At 49.4% G+C, this 14,838-nt stretch overlaps 1 protein-coding gene across 1 annotated transcript in view; it reads right to left on the reverse strand.

Annotated features, from left to right (window-relative positions):
- Window positions 1–11,014: 11,014 nt before the first annotated feature.
- Window positions 11,015–14,838, reverse strand: part of LOC128730752 (pair-rule protein odd-paired) — a 29,046-nt gene continuing 25,222 nt past the window's right edge. Inside the window, exons 3-4 of the mRNA XM_053823832.1 lie at window positions 12,852–13,021; window positions 11,015–12,508 (exon numbers count right to left, since the gene is read on the reverse strand). Coding sequence (XP_053679807.1) covers window positions 11,777–12,508; window positions 12,852–13,021 — 902 coding nt within the window. The 3' untranslated portion in view covers window positions 11,015–11,776. The remainder of the gene's footprint in view (window positions 12,509–12,851; window positions 13,022–14,838) is intronic.

Here is a 14,838-nt window from a genome sequence, read left to right on the forward strand (position 1 = left end):
TCCAGGCACTTGTTGTTTCGGTGCGGTAATTCGGGACGGCGTGTTTTTGTTTCTTGGAGCGAGCTGACGGACCGTTTTGCACCTTCTAATTGAACGTTTACTTTAGCACTGCATGTCGACCGGTCCCGAATGCTTGCGGTTCACGGGCGCGTGAGTGACAGTGATCGATACGATGCAGGTTTTGCTACCGGAGTTTAAAAGCCTGTCACTTGCTGCTGGATGTTCCGGGCGCACTCTCGAAGGTGCTCTCGATGGCAGGGGGGCCTTATGATACCACTGGCTGGCGCGATATCACGTACGGCCTCCGGTCTAGCGCCGGTCCGACGAGCACAATGTTGCGTAACGCGCCGAATGCCTATAGGAAAAGCTGTCACTCGCAGACCAACGCGGGAACCCGAGGCCGTCCTCGGGAAAATCCATTAGCATTACACCGTTCCTTATTGTTGTGCCGGGCGATTGTACCGATGGGCTGGCTTGTGGCCGGCCCGAAGGGTAGGATAAATCGATATCATCAAAATGAAAAGTTGCCTTAAGCCCGGCTAGCTCGAGGAAGCCTCTGTCGGGCAAAAGACGTCAATGAGTCGGAGGACACCGACGACGTGCACGATATTGACGAGAGCGGTTATTATATTTATTTCAATGTAACGTTTTCCGGCCGGTTGCCCTTTCGGTCCGGTGTCGTTATGAGCCGGATTCGCTTGCCGTGGAAAGCGTATTTTCCGATCGATTTGATAGCATCCTCGCGAGTGGCTTGCTGAGGGAGTTCCTCTGTATGCCGCGCGACCAGCGAGCCCTAAAAAGGGCGCAGACAAACAAAATGATTAATTCCCGTGTTTGCTGGTGATAGGGCCACACGTTTCTCGCGCTACCGTTGTCTCCGGCACGGGTGCACCCTTCGCACTGCAACACGACGCGCGACGATGGAACTGGGCTGGTGGGAACCGCCCACTCGATCAACTGCAGCGTTCCGGTTGCGGAAGTAAATTACAGGGATCGCACTACGTCCTGACGTCAGTCAGCCGGAGTCGGTCGCTCGTGAAGGGTGAATCTCGCTTGCCATCGTCAGCTCGGAGTCTCCGAATCGGTCCTATTTTCTTCTCACGCAACAGTTACCATACTGATACCGAGTACGCCTGCTGATGAGAGGATCCGAGGGGTCTTTTTTTTTGTTGCTCCTACCAACGTCACCAATTGCTACATTAATTCCGAAGAAACGGAGCGCGAGTTCGAAGGCTCGGATGACGTCTGTAGGCCACGACGTCAGGTTGAACTTTTCGGAACGTCTGAAGCTGACAGCGGCCGTGTTGGGTTGGGCACATTTGCATGGATAGTGCTTGCAATTAATTTTAGCTCAATATTGCAGAGCTATTTATGCATTACAGCTTAACTTCTCACTAGCGTGTATTACGCCTGGGCCGAAAAAAATCACCTCTCGAGTTGGAGTTTTTACGACTCGGTCGTAATGCGACTCGATGGGAATGCCACCATTTTTCGACGCCAATCGCGAGGTTTCTGCGCCTTCGCTGCCCCTTATAAACACTCACACACACATACCTCTCGCAACCAATAACAGTAACAATAATTCGCCCGATTGTTATCGTTATGACGTTGGTGGTAAATTAAAAAATGCTTCCTCTCTCCCAAAAAACCTACCCGTCCATTCGTTTGTGACACAGTCGAATGATTTGTCTCGTATGACATCCGGCGATCCTTTTTCTTGGCCTTCCCTGGATCCGTTCAGCCCTCCGAAGCATTGGTGGAGCATCATACCCGACACATGGCAGTTCGGGGAACTGTTGCTTCTGATTCCGATTCGCGGAAAAGGAAATAATTTAAAATTTCATTTCAAATCAAACAGCTACCTCCTCGAATTCTGTGGCGCATGCGTGGTGCTTTAATCGAGCGTTCGCGTTGCTGCTCACCGCATCCTGCTGGCATTAGTGCGGGAAGCTAATATGGGTTAAATTAATTTATTTAGGTGCCACATTGCAGCACCAGTCTCCGTTACCTTGAAAGGTGTTTTTTTGGCAATATGCTCCTCCTCAGACCTCGCGATCCTATGCAGCTCGATAAATCGTCCTCCGAGGCCTTCATTGCAGGTTGCTATTTATACGACAGTCTACGGGACAGACAGCGTGAACGCAAACTTGCGCCCGACGTATCCTCGAGCTAAAAAGGGAACCCCAAAAATCAGACACCAAAATAACCAACATCCCACTTTATTATTCAACGATTCATTAACGATCGTTTCGAATCGGTCTTGAATAGGTCCCAAAGCAGGATCCCCGCTCAATTCCCCATCGGGCAGATTTCCCACCCTGCCCGCGAAGCCATTCTACCCGCGCCACTCATCGCTCGAAAGGCCATTTCATTCATTCCCATTCATAAAGATTAGTTTCAGCGTTTTATTGTGACTGGGCGAGCATAAATTATAATCTTGCGCGATCGCGCCTCGCGCGAGCCCAAACCAGCACCGGGTTTGACCCGTTTGGGTGCTGTCCCCTCCCCCCCCCCCCCCAGTCACCTTATCATCCAATTCTACCGGCCCAAGCCTTTCCGGAAGAAGAACTATCTGGCGCAAGAAATCTGACTCCAAAACAGGAGTAACGACGTCCCGAAGCCGGGGCCAAAACGGGAAAGCATAAAACCCATCGCGTTCGACTCGACTAGACTCGACTAGTCTCGCTTATCTCGCCTCCAAATCCTGCGCCAGCCCGATCGATCGATGGGCTCGATCGACGGAATAAGTTATTTAAAATCGTATCTAAAACACGTGTTCAGAGGAGGATTAGATTTCCACCGCTTGGGCGACGCCAATCGACGACAAATCATCATCGCCACCGCTGTCCCGCGATCGCTGCCAAACCGGGCGATCACCAATCGCCATTGATGGCTTCCATCCAGCGTCCTGCCGATCGCGGGCTTGGTCAGTCTGGTCGTGCGAGGAAGAAATATGGAAATTGCTTTCGAAATCTAGGCTCTCCGAAGAGTACCACGGCTGGGCATGCGCAATCGTACTCGCGATCAGCATAATTTATCTTCCGTGCAACGTAAGTAATCAATTACGGTGCGCAATGGCACGAAACCCAACGTAATAGCGCATCATTCGCAAGCGGCTGCAATCGCGATCGGCATCGGTCCGAAGGAGACATCAATTAGCCGACAGTTCAATAAAAATGTCAATTATTTCAATAAGAGCGACCATGCATATAGGGGTGGTACCATGCGCCCATTGGAGCTCGGACGAAGGGCTCACCATTGGGTGTCCTTTTTTATGCACTCGAACGAGCCTCGGAATGACACTGAACGAAAGTTATGACCACCCGAAGTACATCTAAATATCCTCCCAGCTCCGGTTCCGACGCCTCACCGAGGACAAGTTAATTTCACAGGTGTCGGACCGAGCGAACCATGAAACCGAATGGAATCGCGCGCGTTCCAGGATGGCAAATGGCTAATTTATTGGACAGTCGAATTATAATTGAAGTTGCTCTGTTGCCGAACCGGCCGGAGATTCTCTTTCACGCGCGGTATCCACTCGCATCCCAGATCCATTCATGTGACGTTATTCCACGCATGGCGCGCAACAGCAATGGAAAACGGCGATGCAAAACGACAAAACGCATTCATGGTGGGACAGAAAGTGGTTCAATCAGCGGTTGTATTAGCAAATTTGTTCCTACCAATCGAGCCACGAGCTCTGAGGGGCCACGTAACAGGTCCCTCAGGTCTGTGGAATGCAAGACGCAAGTGGAAAACTTTTAAACATTACATGTGTGTCGCAGAAACTCGGGCTGGCAGGTTTTGGTTTATGTAAATGCAGCACATAAACGCAAACGATGTGCTGACGGTTGGATGCAGTCGTTTTGAAAATGGCCAGGAAATGGTCAGAATAAAAGCATTCTTTCGCACACAATACATGCAGGTTCCAGATAAGGAGAAACTTTAACTTATATCAAACATTGAAGCTTTTGTATGCATAAATAGTGGTTCCATTTTTTTGACTCCTCCAAGTGCACGTTTCAGCAACACCAGAACTTTATAGACACTGTCCATCGATTTTAGTCCATAGTGCACTGCATTCGCATGGCATCGCTGCTTCACGAAAGCAAATGGTTGACAATTTGTGCCGTTTCGAAATACATCTTACTCGTGCATCTTGAACGAGCCCCGACCAGCTATTCTTCGAGCAGCGAGTTGCTGTAGGCAAAAAGCTTTAGACCCTCACAAGCCTCAACGGCTGCCCGACCGATCGTTCTTTCGTGTATTTGCGTGTGTGGAGACATGCTCCAGCAGCCTGTACGTGCATGGTGCCATGCAATTATTTCTACACGCCGCACGGTGATGGTTAATAAACATATTTTATGTAGTGTGTATTTTCTTCCTTCCCGTCATCTGCATCCCAGTTGGAGCTGAGTTGGTGGTTTATAGCTCCTCATCGCCGTCCGGTTGATTGATAAATTCTCTTTCTGTCTCTCTCTGTCTCTCTGTGTCTCTCTGTTCTCCCAGGAGCTCGGTTTACGGCCGCACGCCAATGACGGCATAAACGCACTCGTTTAAAGTCATGAAAAGAAACTTTGCCTGTTAAAAAATATATTGATATTTCTCGCGATATACTCGAGGAGCTCCAGCTTTTTAGAAGTGATCAAGCTCTCGATGGGATGGCAGGTGGATCATCGTATAGGATCACGCGAGAAAAAAGCAAACACCGTCCACGGGCCTCTTAAAAATCCTATTATCCTTTAATCGAAACTCCATTTGCGATCAATCGTGAAAGCACGCGCATAAATTGCCTTCTCGTTAATCCCGCATTGAGGTCTGTATGGCTTCGTGCGGTCGAGTTGGTGCTCCCACAACGAAACAATCACATTAAAAAGCGATTTCGTTGCAATAATCAAATGCGCTCACGCGGCCAGTTCGAGCGCGTTTACGAGATCTACGAGCCGAGCTGGGGGAAAAACTTTATGTTTCCTTTCCCAGACGGGTTCATTGAGAAAAGCGGCGACCAAAGCTCCACGTTGGAGAACGCACCCGAGTGACACGGGAACGATCGGACTCGACGACGACTGGCCAGCCATCTTCATCAAAAAACCCAAACCATCCAAGAGACTCGCGCGCTCGAAGTGACGACCGTAAAGGACGTTAAACCGATGGCATGGTGGATGGTGTTGGGTCTATAAAACGGAGGAATTTATGAGCGTTTGATAGCTCGCCGTAGGGTGGAACTTTTGTCTCCACCTTTGTTTCCCCTGCTTTGGGCTCGCGCTCTGGGACGTTCGTTTTTTTTTTTGGACGCTTTCTTCGACTCAACTTCAACTGCCTTCGGTCCAGCTTTTCGGCGACCGATTGGCGGCGTTGGTGAGTGGAGCTGGAGGGTCGTTTTTTTATTTTGTTCCACCGAGTTCGCCTTACCGGGCAGTATGATTTCTCTTGCTCCGGATTTTATGTGTGTATACAAGTCGTTTCGGTGTTCACCATAAAAACCGTCAATAAATTTTTACCCTATATCGACAACGACGAGTTGACAAGAATCCTGACCGCGCTGTTTGGGGCTGGTTGGGTGCGAGCTGCGAAGTAACCGTTGGCGTCTTGAATCTGCGAATCTTTCGCGCATCAGGACACGTTGTCGTCACCGCAGAGCGCCATCTAGCGGAAGCGCAGATAATCCACCGCGTGAAAAGAATGTTGGGATGCGAAACATGCTGCCAGTGCTGTCCAAGCAGAACCAGCACGAAACGGCACTTTAAACACCCATAAATGGTTGGTTGTGGATTTATTGTGACAAATCGCGAAACCTACGGCAGATGCTAGGGAATCCTGTGAATGGTTGGGTTTTTTATTCTCTCCATTCGATTGTGAAACGAAGATGAGAAGCGCGCAAATCAATTGGAGAGTCCGTTGAATTGAATGGATTAACAACGATCGGAACAATCGGACGATCGGGAGGCTCTTTGGGGAAGGCTATTTCCGGTTGGCATATATCATGAAGCCTCGGAGGCGTTCAGCTGGAGACGCCCATAAACGTTCATTATCATCAGCGGATCAACGGATGATTGGGTAGCTCATCATGGCTTTGCAAGCGAGCAGACGATTCCCGCCCATCCCAGCAAGGTTGTGAATGAATCGCGACCTATGAACGAGCGAAAGATAAACCTCTGCAGCAACGGCCAGCTAATTTATGTTGATGAGCTGAGCTAGACTTGTTTTGTGTTCGATCTTAGGAGTTTGGGTAAATTTATTACAATTTTGTATGGCTGCAAATTGGAGAATCTTTCCACCATTCATCAATGGGGTTTTTTTTCTGCAACGGCACCAACAAAAAAACGATTGATTTGCTGCCAACACCTTCCCCGTACACGCGCTTAGACACGGTGTCTCGCTTCCGCCCGTCGTCTGCTCGCCGATACCCGGCTGGCAACAGGAACTTGATTAAGAAGCTGGAAATCTATTAAAATCTATTTTCGAGTTTTGCTCGAGAGTGAAAGCTGCGAGTGCTTGTTGCTTCATCGACTCACTGGTTAGAATAGCTCGCATCTGCTGGCAATAGGCCATTTATTTTCTCCTTCTTCACAAACGAGCAAACTCATCGGCCAGCGGTATTGGCAAGAAATCAATCAAGTTGGGGAGAGTGTTTTTTTCGGGGATGGTTTTTCCCCACCCAACGGTCGAATTTGCCGGGAACCTGGTATGTCCGGCTTGGGTAGGTTTTCTTTTATGAGTTAATTTTACAGACCACCTCCCGGGAGGCTTGCGTCTGGTGCTGCGTTTTTCCGCTGAATGTAAATGTTTGATTTTCCCCAACTATTACCCAGGCTGTGCGATTGAAGTTGAAAGGTTGCTAAGCGTAAACGTGGAAAGACCCCGGGAAAGTGCCAAAGTGAGCTCAAAGCAACGCCTGGAAGTTACTCACGAGGTCACAGGGCTCACAGGTCTGCCCGAGAGTTTTATCGTCGCACTGCCATCAATATTCAGCGCACGCTCGGCAAAGCTGATAACAGGCACTTCGATATCGAAAACGCGTGATGCGGCCATTCCTCGTTGGCCCATTTTGTAATGGTTTCGCTGGAAAACGCGCGCCGGTGGAATCGCAAGAACAAAAGCACACAATTGCAAGCGGTTTTGTATGCTAATTGTTTTATCGCAATGTTGCTACATTGTTTTTCTTCGTGCCGGTACGATTTTGAACCCTCCTTGCTCGTTCGCCGTATGGAAACACTGCTTCCCAAGGGCCAGCATTTGCCTATCTTGGGTCGTGCACGAGCAACAGCTAGGTCGCTTTCAAATTTAACGATTATGATAAAAATTGATTAAATTAAGTCTGCTCCTTGACCGTAACCCGAGCCCGCGTTGGCCGTTTCTTGCGTTTCCTAAATAGGCACGAGGCCTCTTCGTTGGATCAGGCATCCGGAACACCCGGCATGAACGACGAACGTTGGGGTTTTTGTAACCGATACGGGTGGATTGTTTTTGAGGCTTCTGATTGTGCAATCAACGTCAAGCGTTTCGATTACAAGCGATCATGCCCTACGTCGCCGGAAGTGGGTCGTCAGCGCCCTCGTGCATGCTCAATTGTGCGCCTTTTACCAACGTGCAGGGGCAATATGGGACGAGTGATTAATAAAATAATTACACCATTAATACGTGCATACTCATTGCAATCATGGAAGCATTAAAATCTTCCCGTCTTGTTTGATCATCAATAGGGTCGACCATCATGGGCTTTGCTTTGAGTGAGTACTCGACAACCCGGCAACGATCCCCGGTACATAAACCATTGCTCGATAGCATCTAATAGACTTCCACTCCTACCAATTAAAGTGCTTCAGTAAGGAGTTTCATTGTGGCTAATTTATTGGCAACTATCTGCGCGTCTATTAAATAAACATGCACGTCATTTCCTCCTCGGGATGAATCCTAATTACATCCCTTATCGGCCAGTCCATCGGCGTTACGGACGGATCGAACGAAAGAACATCCACGCTGACTACGTATGTCTGACTCTTCGTATGTTCCTACTCACCTGCCACGCTTCGTCATAATTTCGCCGACTTTCCACCGACACTGCATCCGCTTTGCCTCGATGTCAAACACCTCATTAGCAAAATTGGATTGGTTTCGACGAGCCACGCCGATCCAAGCACCGACAATGTTAACAGTCTGTCGCCGGGACCTGAGTCCGCGTTCCGGACATCCCATAAACTATCCACCAAGGGCAGCCGCGAAACGGCCAGGCCTAGTGGCATAGAAAACGGGATGCTTGACCAAAGAAAGAGAGAGAGAGAGAGTCCTCGGGCGCTCGTTGCCGGCGTTTTATTTTCCGCAAAACAAGCAACACATCGCCGCGGAGAAGACCGGAGACATTTCGTAGATAATAAAAGCAGCAGAAAGCATCGCTGAATGAACGTAGCCTGAAACAGGTTATGACAAGGATAATTTTCATAAATTATATTTTATATTCATATTTATGTTAATTCTTCTCGGTTCGCTCTCTCGCTCGCTCGCCTTTTGCCGAAGTTTTCTCTCGTTCTCGCTGCCTTTCGACCCCAAACGGTAGTTTGCGCCAAGACCCGAGCTCAGAGGAATAATCATGCGGACCCAGAAATCAATCGAACGGTTCTGGTTTCATCCATGAAACCCGAGATAATCTCGATCCCGTGGCATTACCGCACGCGCAAGGTGTATAAAGCCAGCGGCCGGTTCAATTAAGCCTTCAAAGTTCAAACCCGGCTAAGTGCACCGTTGCAGTGTTTGTTGCACCCAGTCGAACCTTAGACGGCCGAATACCCGAGGTCCGAGGTCTGAAAATAGACCTTCTTTCTTAGCTCAAGAAGGCATTTCGCCAATCCAGCTCCGGCCACGAATTGGTCCTAATAAATTTATCTCAACGTGAATAATAAGCCACCATTTAAGGTTGCATTTCGTGCTCGCGCACGAGGGCGAGCTGCATAATTCGTCCTCCCGCCGATCGCGCGGTGCGATGATTTAGTTGAGTGTCTTGATTTCGCTCTAACCGTGGCCTTGACTGGTCAGTGGCAACCCGGTCCATGGCCACGGTTAGCAGCCCCAAAATTAGCAAACCCTCGAACATAATATTTGTTGTGTTTTCTTGTGGCATTTCGTTCGTTTCTGCAGCCTCCGCTCGTCGGCCAGTTTCTCGGTGCCACTTCCACGATTAATCGCTCCGTGCTGCCTTATGGATGATACAAAACGATTTAAATATTTCATTTCGGGAATTCGTTTCAACTTCTCCCTTCATCGCTGCCAGCTCCTAGCCAGCTCACTCGTTGTCATCCGCAGCATGCGAGGATCACGACTGCGACGACGACGACGACGACTCCAGAAAGACACGATCTGGCTGGGAAGAAGACGCAGAATCACCGAACATTGGGGGTGGAATAACGCACAATCCAATGACAACGACTGCGCGGAAGAAAGAGAGAGCGAGAGAGAGAGACCAAAAATTGTAAACGATCACAAACAAACATCATAAAACGAACACTCTATAATTATAAATATTTTATCTGTCATAATTCGTTTCGGAGTCCGAGCGTCGTCCGTCTGTTGGTCCGTTCGATCGCTTGTTCTGTCGTCGCGGTTCAGGATGGAGACGCTTCGATATGGGTGCGAAGTGCGAGTCCACGGGCTTTGCAGGGATTCAGACGAGGATACAGCATCTCCCGGGTGTTGGTGTCTCGCCATCGTCATTCGAACCGATATTCAACGATCGTTTCTGACTCTGCCCGTCCGGCTGCGGTTGCTGGGTGATTGGATGCTAACTGGTCAAATGGTTTTTATAAAATTAAAACAGGGTGAAATATCCCGCTTCCGCACCTCCGTCGCATGGGAAAAAGACTCCCACATCCTCCACGAACACCATGGCAGTAGAGAAAGAGACTCTGCAGTTCTAAATCCGACTGCCATGAAAAACGAAACACAGGAGAAAAAAAAACGCCACAAAAAAGGAGACTAATTTATTGATAAAAATAATATAAAATCATCAAGAGACAGCAGAGCTTTTTTCTTCGGTTAATCATACACCCAAAAGGACTGTGCGTCGCGCGCTGGCCTGGTCGGTATGTCCGTTTTTTTTTCTCTTTTAATCGTTCCCTCATGGAACGGCTGGACCAGAACGAAACGAGGCTCGACACGGGCAAGTAAACGATCGAGCAGGAAAGCGAGTGATCGAGTCGAACCGGGTCGGGCCGGGCGAGAGAAGAAGGAAAGAAAAATGGAATTAATATTTATGAATATGAGCATATAATTAATTAAATATTCATAAAACAAGACCATAACTCCACTTTTTTCGTGCCCGGAACGGGTCGAATTGGAACGAGAATCACACCGACCAGCGGCCTAAGTGAGTCGGTGCGAACCAATGTCAGCCTTGGCGCTGTTGCACATGCTTAGAAACCTCCTCCGGGTGGGGTGGGATGATGAAAAACTGATTGGCCTTACACACACTCGCGCGCGCATTCCCGTTCTGGCCAGCGATTCCTTTCGTAGGAGTCAAGACGCAGCCTGCGCGACTCCGACATTGACCATTTTCGGTCATTATGGCAACCATTTGCTTTTGACAGCGCACGCCTTGTAACCTCGTTATCATCGACACGGATCGTGCAGCAGGATTGATTGCCCTGGCCACGCCATTTCGGATGGAGCATCGCTCGCGGGAGCCGGGAAGCGAGATGGAGCTTTTGGAACTATAATTTTCACATATTTTATTTTCATTTAATTTTCGTCCACCCGAGGCCACGGCCGGGTCGCCATTTTGCCAGCTTTCATTATAATAGTTTGCTTTAATTCTCTGAATATATATATACTCTAACCTGATCGTCTCTTATTTGTGGAGCGCTATTAAATACTCGCCTAAGCCTGCGTACTCGCGTTGTGTATGGGGGTTAAAAATTTGTGTATTCGAAACATCTATTGAACTTCAACCCATCCCGCATGGAAGGGGTTTCTCTACGCTCATTTGCCGAAAAGATTACGTTTTGTTGTACACTCGCACGATCGCCTCAGTATTTGGTCCTTACTATAAACGCCACGATCACGTCGTCGTGTCCTTGCCTGCTGCCTGCTTGTCTGTCTAGGGGTACATTTTCACTACGCATCATTTAAATACTCTTAAGCACTATCGCCTTAAACAACTGTACACACCGTGTAAGTACATCGCTCATTTAACCTAACTTTGCATCTTTGTTTAAAACATCGATAGACCGCGCTGCTCCTCGACTCCGCTGGAGTGTGGATCGCACACGTCCAGGTTCCTGAATCAGGAACCTCCAGACCCATCGCCATCCAGCTATGTACAGTCCTCGAAGGGCTCTGCGGAGAGTGTATCACACATATAACGTGTAGCATATATTTTCGCACCGAACAAACACATTGTCGCAACGTTGGACCACCTCGCTCGGTCAGACATCTCCAGAGCTATACTAGGCTGCCAAGTGATCTGACCCGTGCAGGTGGTTAGCCGCAAGCTGTGAGCTGAACAATCGAGAGCCATAGGGTTGCCATAGCGCTGCGAGCAGGCACAAAATGGTATCAATTTGGGATCGCGCGACTCCTTCTCGGGTGCCGTGAGGACTCGAACAGATCGTTCTTCGTTTTGGGGGTTTTTTGGTATGTCATGTTTAGGTTTGTTGGGGAGAAGATTGGAGCATTGGAGCGCCGCTAAAGGGGCCGCTTCTTTCCGGATCGGAGAAACTGCTGTCTGTCACCACCATCACAGCCCCGCTCAGTAGTTGAAGCACAGCTCCTCCAGCAGCAGCTAGTCTCAATAGGCCGTCGTAGGCCCGTGGTGAACCAGATGATGATGATGATGGTGGCTAAAGTGGTTCAGGTGGTTCATCGTGTCCGGACCGGCGGGTGGCGTCGGAGAGTACCACTCATTCGGGTGATGCTGTGGGTGGTGATACAGCAGGTGGTGGTTGTGGTGATGCCCCACCAACATCGACGATGGTGTACTCGCCTGCGGGGACACGGACGAGGCAGGAGTTAGCGGCAACTGAGGTGGAGGTGGTGCAAGGCTCGTCGCATGATTCTGCAGCGACGCCAGGTGATGTTGGTGTGAGTGATGCGACGAGGACGAATGCAGGCTAAGGTGTTGATTCTGGCCCAGATGTGCACCGGACGTGGAAGAGGACGCTCCACTTGAACCGCCTCCTGCTCCACCACCCCCGTTGCCACCACTACCACTGATGGGCGGCGACAGCAGGCTCGAAGAGGACTTGGAGGAGCTGTTGTTGTTGTTGCTGCTGCTGCTCACGCTGGTGTTGTTGTTATTGCTACTGCTGGCGCTGTTGTTGTTGCTGCTGTTGCAATCGGCGGTTGCAGCGGCGGCACTGAGCTTGCTGGATCCATGCGAGCCATGGCCGTGTGTGTCATGCAGCCGCCCGATAGAGGGCGGTGTTTGTGTGCCGCCGGAGATGACGCTCTCGGAGCTGGACTCCTCGCCATCACTGTCGTAGTTGTGAGATGGGGACTTGTCACCCAAACTTCCGTGGACCTAATCGTGGGAAGAGACGCGTTGGCGTTAGAAAAGTGAAACAGAACCCGATGGAAAACCCTTCGCTTCCCCAACATTGGACGTGAGAAACAAACGCAGCAATGGCGAATGGGTCCAGGCGCAAGGCTTGTGTGCGAGAGGTTGAAAAATCATCGACCCTATCGGACCGGCTGGATCTCGGGCAATTTATTTCTCATCCCCATTCCGGCACGTTTCGCTGGGTTTGGATCCCAGGCCCAGACCTTTTCTCACTCCTGGTTTATCTCTCTCTCTCTGTCTCTCCCCCGAGTAAGGGCTCGAGCCAGAGGACGCTTGCGCCATCTGCACGCGGGCTGACACTTACCTTCATGTGTTTCCGCAGCGATGATGGATGAGTGTACGATTTATCACAACCATTAACACGACAGTTATACGGCTTATCAGATGTATGGACGTGTGAATGTTTCTTTCGATCGGATGAATTAGCGAACCGCCTATCGCATCCTTCGTGCTCGCACTTGAACGGCTTCTCACCTGTAAATCACCGTAAGCAAAAAGAAAGAAGCGAGATTTAGTGACGAGCTCCAGATGGGCTGAAAAATTGCGTCCTCTTGCACCCTCGAGGACTCCAACTTTCCACCATTCGTTTGCGTTTGACAGCTCGCGGTCGCGTCGTTCGTCATCGTCCTTGTCGTCGTACGTCAACGTGACGTTAACATGAACAATAGAGAGTAGCTCGGTGCAGCCACAGGAAGGACAGTAAATGCCATTACGACCAGGTCCAGGTCCAGGTCCAGGTCCAAGTCCAGATCCGTGCTGCGATCGGTGGGAGAGTTTGTCGTCGGCTTTCGCCTGGAATCGTGATCGTACCGTTTTGCCTTCCCGTTTTCACGAGCTCATATTTATTATGCACTATCTGATCGAAGGCAGATCATAACCCAGACCACGAGAGGGTCGAAGAAAGCCAGTCAGGGCCGTGAAGTGCACGTCCATGCAGTTTGCATTCCGCTTCGTCAGATGAAATATTCAAATTTTCGTGCCAATCGAATGGCAGACGCGAAACGCGGTATTCATAAATCATAAATTTGGCAAAAGGCAATGCCAAAGCAAAAGGCGCAGAGTGAGAACATCCGAGAGCCCGTGCACCCTGACCGGTCGAGTCCAACTGGACCGAAGGCATGGCCAAAGCGAATCGGTCGAACATACTTCGAATGCCTTTCGAGGAAGGCACACTTCGTCCGGCGAGGAACAGAGAAAAAATCAGCACACATACACACACGGCTGACTGAGGAGGACCCTCGGGAAGGACGACGAGGCTAGAATTTATGGCTAAGCGACGAGCCCGGGATGTTGAGAGGCCGGTATGATATTTATGACGACTCCCAGAATTCTGCTTACATGAGCGTGTTTTTTTATTCTCTATCTCGCGTGTGTGCTTTTTGCTTCTTTTTTTCTTTTTTTGCATCGACTTTTTTTTTGCAGTCCCGTCTTTCGACGAAGAATGCGACCCAGACCGGGTCCTCGAGGTCCTCCTTCACACAGGGCTTGCGTATTCGATTTTAATGGATTTATGAACCCCAGGAAGGAAAAATTAGTCAGCCAAACGTAGTATCTGACCCTGTCCTGTTCGAGCTTTGCTAACGTCTGGTGTGAGTTGTGCTGAAGGTCATCCCTGCCAGGTACTTTGGCTGTCCGGTAAATGCATCCGGGACTGGTCGGAAATGTGCCCAAGCAAAGGATACAATTTGCTTATAGCAGCTCCCTGGTTTGGCTGTTCAAGTATTGCTTCCAGCTGCCGAGGTAATACTCCGGAAACCGGTCTATGCGAGTGTTCTGGGAATAGATCCTACGCTATGCTGACCTTTCTCGATGCATCTGGCGATGTTTCATTCTTCTAATAATATTCAGAATCGTAATAAAATTTCTACAAAATTTATCTCTCCTCAACGGCGTTTAAGCGCTCTAATCAACAAACGGCTTATTTTTTACTTCACCTCCACCTTCGAGAAGGAGCAACCGATCAATTCCCAAGAGAATTCAAAAAGCGAGGAAAAAATACACGAGACCAAACGATTGCTTTGAAAATGAACGATCGAGTGCTTGATTCGCCTCCCGATCGATCGAAGGCTGCAGGTTTCACTTTTGACTTCTCCTCCAAGCGCACAAAAGAAATTGTTACCAAAATATAAAATACTTAACCTTCTTCTCCCAAATAAAACTGTCAGCCGGGATTTGAGAAAAGGGAGAAAAAAAGGGAAATCGAACCAAACGGACGGCCGGAGGGTTGCCGTAATAAATGATCGCTTTAATATGTTTGTCCAATTTCTCGAAGGCCAAGGGCGAAGGGAATC

This window comes from Anopheles nili, chromosome 2 (assembly GCF_943737925.1).
Source record: "Anopheles nili chromosome 2, idAnoNiliSN_F5_01, whole genome shotgun sequence".
In the NCBI taxonomy this organism is placed as follows: domain Eukaryota; kingdom Metazoa; phylum Arthropoda; class Insecta; order Diptera; family Culicidae; genus Anopheles; species Anopheles nili.